We start from the raw sequence: 5,855 nt of genomic DNA, 5'->3' as shown, positions 1-5,855 counted from the left end.
TTATTATTATTATTATTATTATTATTATTATTATTATTATTATTATTATTAACCTTTATTTATAAAGCACTGTAAATTTACACAGCGCTGTACATAAATTTTTTAGTCAGACGGTTCCCTGCCCTCAGGCTTACAATCTAAGAAGACACGACACAAAAGGAGAAGAGAGTGGTGGTGGGGAATAGGATCAGGTCCAGCAGATCTTCTCCACCTCCGAGGCTTGGACCAAGGCAGATGGACTGGAGGAAGGGCTTGGCTTCTTGATGGATGGTTAAAAGGAGGCTTCCTGGGTCAGAGAGGGGCTCACCTCTGGGAATGCTTCTCTAAACAATATAGTCTTTAATTCAGTTTTGAAACTGGGTAGAGAAGTGATGAGGTGTGCATGTGGGGGAAGAAGGTTCCAGGAGTAAGGGGCAGCAAGCGAGAAGGGACAAATTCGGGAGGGGGCAGTGGTAGTCCTACATTGTGACAGGAGACCCTGACTACCAGAGCGGAGGGTGCGAGTAGGAATGTAAGGAGAAAGAAGGTCAGATAAGTAAGGAGGGGCCAACCCATGGAGGGCTTTGAAAGTCAGTAACAAAAGCTTGTACAGGATGCGGAAGGGGAAGGGGAGCCAATGAAGGGAGGATAAAAGAAGAGAAACATGGTCAAAGCGGCGAGTGGATGTGTTAGAAGGAGGTTAGATAGTCACGAAACCACTAGGGCATGGACCAGAGTCTTGGCAGTAGAGGTTGAGATTTAGTGTTGTAAAATGACAGAATAATTTTTCTCATGCCTAATGAATGGTGGGCAATAAAGTTCTTGTTCTCCCTGCATGAGAAGTGTGAAATAATTACAGTGTCTCGTCCCTCACAAAGGGCAGCCATCACCCATTCCAATCAGGGGTGCGAAATTTCTTTTAAAGTTTGTTGTTCCAAATTGTTTTATTGTTTTATGGCATCTTTACAACAAAACTTCAGGAGTGCAAGAGTGTGTTAATTTTCACACTCAAGTCACATGCAAATCTGTCTTACCAATGAGATGTTGAAATTGTGTGTTCCTGTTGTTTTTGCAATGGCTGTGAGCTTTGACATAAAACAATGAAATAATTCAGAACAATGAACTTCGAAAGGAATTTCCCATCCCTTTACTTCATTTGCAAATGAACCATGTCAAAATTCTCACACCTATGCAATCATGTGGCACAAATTTTTTGGCTTGTAGATAAATCAAATAAAGGGACCAAGAAATCAGCAATTCGAACCATGATGAATAATCATCACTTTGCTAGCGATATTGTGGGAAGTGGTATTCAATACCTCATTGTCTGATAGCTAACCCCCTCCCCAGTTCCCACCCTGAAGTCAGGCTCCGAACTCCAAAATGTATCCATGTCTATTTAGTGGCTAGCTGAGGCTAGGGCAAAGGTGTCCAGGCAACATCGGTCTGCAGTTCTGCATACTCACAGAGATTGGGAAGTTCAATGGCTGTTCTCTAAATTTATATTTATAATACAATAGATATTACACAATAACATAAAAACACTTGACATTACAAAATGGTAGTGGTTTGGATCAAAGATATGTGAGAAGAAGAAAATGGCCATTCAATGAGCAGAACACACCTGGGGAATGGATACCTTTGGCTCTAACCCCAATGTAAAAGGCTGTCTACAGAACCCTAGCATTTACACAACTGGCATCCTAAAAGTAATATAGCTGGATTTAAAGCAACCTTTCCTTTTCATTTTTCCACTTTATTAAGGAAAAAAAAGTGTTTTCAATATCACAAATATTTTAACTATGCAGATTTTTTAAAAACAACAACAACAACAACAACAACATAACTCTAAATTTTATGGTCAGTTAGAGGAAATTACAATTGACATCTGAGGTACATTTTGGTTTTACCATATAGTAAAAGGGATGAGAAATGAAAAAATAAATATAAACAATAGGGTACATCTTATTTGGTACAAAAGGTCTATGTTGTTCTTGTTGTTACTGTGTGCCTTCAAGTTTCTGACTTATGGCAAACCTAAAGCAATCTATTAGAATTTCATTGACAAGTAAGTGGAAAAGTTTTGGAATTCCAACTCAAGAACAATGGTTGTTGAAATTATATGATTATATGGAAATGGATAATCTAACCCAAAGGCTAAGGGGGGGGGGTTTACAATGGAAGACTTTTATAAAACATGGGAACCACTGAAAAAAATTATGAAAGATAAGAAAATGAATTACGCAGTGATATTGTTTGATATATAAAGAAGTCTTTGTTTTTGGAAGGATCTGGGTTAACAAAATTTAGAGAGGAAGAGTAGTATAAACACCACCACAAGAGAATTTAAGATTTGAAAGGGTGATATGAAGAAAGTTAAAAGACAATTTAAGTTCTCATATTTCATCATGAGAGGTAAGATAGGGAAGGAAAAAGGATGCTGAAAATAAAACAATGTATGTATAAAAGCTTGAGAGAAAAATAAGGAAGTAATGAATGCTATATAATGTGGATATATGAATCGCAAATGTATGATTTATGTTGTTTTATTTGTATAAAATAATAAAAAGTAATGAGGGAAAAAAGAATTTCATTGGCAGAATTTGTTCAGAGGGGGATTGCTTTTTCTCTGAGGCTGTACAACATACACAAGGTCACCCAGTGGGTTTCTATGGCCAAGAGGGATTTGAATCCTGGTCTCCCAGTGTCCGAGTCTAACACGCAAATCACCACACCATTCTGGCTCTTATTCTTTAGTACATAGGATACAACACAGTTTCTCATGGTAGTCATGAAGGGAAGAAACCTACACAGAATGAGAATATCTTGGAGGCAAAATGATCAAACTGTAATAAAACTACATGGCATTAAGAACAGAAGAACTGCTAGACACTGAAAAAAGCTGCCTAAGCTGCCTGAGGCTTTACTTTGATTTCTTGCTAAAGCTGGAACACTAAATTGGTTCTTACAGGTCCAAATCAATGTTCTCTCTGCTGAATCACATCAGCTCTTTTCTTCTGATGTTAGTCCTAAATCATGTATTTGTAAATCAAGCATATACATAAATTGTTCATTTGCCTTCTGCTTTGATCAGAAGCTCTCTACAAAAGAAGTCCTGATCACGAGTGCAATTCAACTAATCCAATAAGAATCTAGTATTTTTTTCAAGAGTAAGGCTGATTGTTTCCCTGGGCATCTTTTACAAAATGGCTTCTTTTCTTCCTAGTCACCTGCCCATAGCTATTCAAGCTATGATTCTGGAAAGAATGAAAGCATGGACAGGGGTGTTGAAGATCTCTCTCTAAACCGTGGAGAGGAAGACGAAGATGACCATGATGATCATGAAGATGCTGAGAAGGTTAATGAGTCTGATGGAGTAGAAGCTGAACGTCTGAAAGCTTTTAATGTGAGTTGTACAGTGCTTTATTATGCCGGGTTGAATTTCATTTCTTTGTCTGAGGCTTTTGTTTAATAGTAGATGTGACAATAAAATAAAGTATATTAATTTTATTTTTATAAGGAGAACTTTGCCTTTTCATAAACACGTTAAAACATTTGCCTCTGCACCAAATGTAGGTTCACCAAATGTGGTGGTTTAAAGAGATATCTCAGCAGTTTGTTTTTTTGTGTTTGTGTTTGTGTGTGTGCATGTTTTCTTAGTGTTTGGAGACAGTGGGGGAGGCTTGCACAGAGTCACTAAAGAATGTTCCAGTGATCAGCCATTTTCTATTATTTTTCAAATTTATATAATTTTGCATGACAACACATGAAAGGATTGTTCACAGCAGCAGAAGAGGAAGAAATCAAGAGTTCAGAACACAACGTAGCAGCCATAGTGCACTGTTAATAATTGACATAATGCATTACCTATTTCTATAATCTGTGTTTTATTTCCCTCACAATTTCTATACACTAGTCTAACCTTTTCTTGTCTTTTTTTGTCAACCCTAAAATAAAATCCTTGTTTGCTTAATATTTCTGACTTTCCATGAAAAAGCTCTCTTCACTGTGTTAAAACAAACCAACCAAGAAAAAAGTCTTCCTATCTGTAACTGAGACAGGAAGCTTAGAAAGAGAAGCAAGCACCCCTCCAAATCCTTCTCCTCTGTCTCCCTCTTGCCAACAGATGTTTGTCAGGCTGTTTGTAGATGAAAACTTGGACCGAATGGTCCCAATCTCTAAGCAGCCCAAAGAAAAGATCCAGGCTATCATTGACTCATGCAGGCGACAATTCCCTGAGTACCAAGAGCGTGCCAGAAAACGTATACGTACTTACCTCAAGTCCTGCAGGCGGATGAAAAGGAGTGGTTTTGAGATGGTGAGTTTTGATCTAAAACCCAGCCCTAGTTTCCATCAAAAAAAAACCCCATATGTAAATCCATGACACTATTTTGTTTTCATTTTAGTGTCTCTTTTTATTTGCATTTTTTGGTAATGTCAGGTCAGAAGTTATTCTCCCTTCTTTCATACTACCTGGATTCTCCCTTCCTTTTGTTAAATACATTTGAAATTACTTGGAGAATATAGCTTACAGTTATGTCTAATATAAGTTAATCAAAAACAAAGAGCAAGATAAACTATAAATAGAGCTACATGGAAGTTTTTGTTCATGTTTTTGTAGTCATCCAGACACCTACTGGTCTGTCCTACTGGCCTGAATCCAGAGATTATAAGGATATAGCAGTGTATAGCAATAGGCTGCATCCCTGCAACTCTATCGGCATGCATACTACCCATGCCTACTTAGTGATATTTCTTAGGTGAAAAGGGAACAGATCCAGTCCTCTCTTTCCCAAATATGTTGACAAGTCCATTAATCTAATCAGTGCAATGTGCATATTTCCTCACGCAGCAGCAGGAAATATAGATTTAGCTTTTGGTACTGAGCGAGTCAATATGGGAAGGAATCTGCTTGTATCCAGAATGAACCTATTAATTATTCCTGGTTGCCAAAATTGCTATGGCATTTATTTGCTAGGCAGCATTCTGTGTACTCTATCAAAACAGAAAAAACAGTTGCAGAGTTTTTAATGACATTCAGGCTTCATTCACACACAAGTCTGGCATTTTATAGAAAATTAATTATGGCCAGCATACACTCGACATGAGCACAGCAGTGTTGATTTTAAGGTTTTGTTGTGCTTTTTGGCACTTAAACAAAGCAGATTCATATATATATATATATATATATATATATATATATATATATATATATAATGTAAATATCACTGGGAGCTTTTTCAGCCTTCCTAATTTCTTTGAGAAAGAACTAACAAATCAGTCAATCAAGTAGCTAAGTAAGTGTGGGACTGTTTTGATACAACCATGAGCTAAACCATAACTCTGGAGATCAGGATTTTAATTCCAGCTCAGCCATGAAAACCCATTGGGCAAGTCACACTCTGTCAGCCTCAGAGGATGGTGATGGCAAACCCCCTCTGAAGACCCTTGCCAAGAAAACCCCATGATAGGTTCATCTTAGGGTCCCCATAAGCTGGAAACAACTTGAAGGTACACAGAAGCAACAACAAATGAGCTAAATCCAATTGTGATTTCCAAGTGAATCCACTGAACCAATTAGAATTACACTGGTGTTGATTTAGCAAGTTCCACTCATTTATTAGGCCTTCTCTAGTTGGAAATAACAATTGGATTTAGCCCCGCATTTTGATTTAATTGAGCACAAAAGTACTTTTGATTATACCATACACATATTAAGTTGTTATAAATGAGAAGAAAAGCCCTATAACAGATTATTATTATTCTCAGCATTTTTATAAAAAAAAAAACCCTTTCCTTCATAATTTCCAAATATCATCTACTTTTTAACTGTTATTTTGAGAAATACATCAAACCTGCATGTTTTATTACAAAAG

At 37.1% G+C, this 5,855-nt stretch overlaps 2 protein-coding genes across 3 annotated transcripts in view; one reads left to right on the top strand and one right to left on the bottom strand.

Annotated features, from left to right (window-relative positions):
- SPIDR (scaffold protein involved in DNA repair) overlaps window positions 1-5,855 on the bottom strand; it is a 1,328,422-nt gene that overhangs the window by 967,848 nt on the left and 354,719 nt on the right. The window lies entirely within an intron of this gene.
- Window positions 1-5,855, top strand: part of NOL4 (nucleolar protein 4) — a 100,275-nt gene that overhangs the window by 64,818 nt on the left and 29,602 nt on the right. Inside the window, exons 5-6 of one of the 2 annotated variants that reach the window (XM_042463222.1) lie at window positions 3,206-3,385; window positions 4,106-4,297. In XM_042463222.1, the coding sequence (XP_042319156.1) occupies window positions 3,206-3,385; window positions 4,106-4,297 (372 nt within the window). The remainder of the gene's footprint in view (window positions 1-3,205; window positions 3,386-4,105; window positions 4,298-5,855) is intronic. The other variant, XM_042463223.1, reaches the window with a different exon arrangement.

This window comes from Sceloporus undulatus, chromosome 4 (genome assembly GCF_019175285.1).
Source record: "Sceloporus undulatus isolate JIND9_A2432 ecotype Alabama chromosome 4, SceUnd_v1.1, whole genome shotgun sequence".
NCBI classification, from domain to species: domain Eukaryota; kingdom Metazoa; phylum Chordata; class Lepidosauria; order Squamata; family Phrynosomatidae; genus Sceloporus; species Sceloporus undulatus.
Note: the sequence above shows the minus strand (reverse complement) of the source record. Positions and strands in the feature narration are given on the sequence as shown.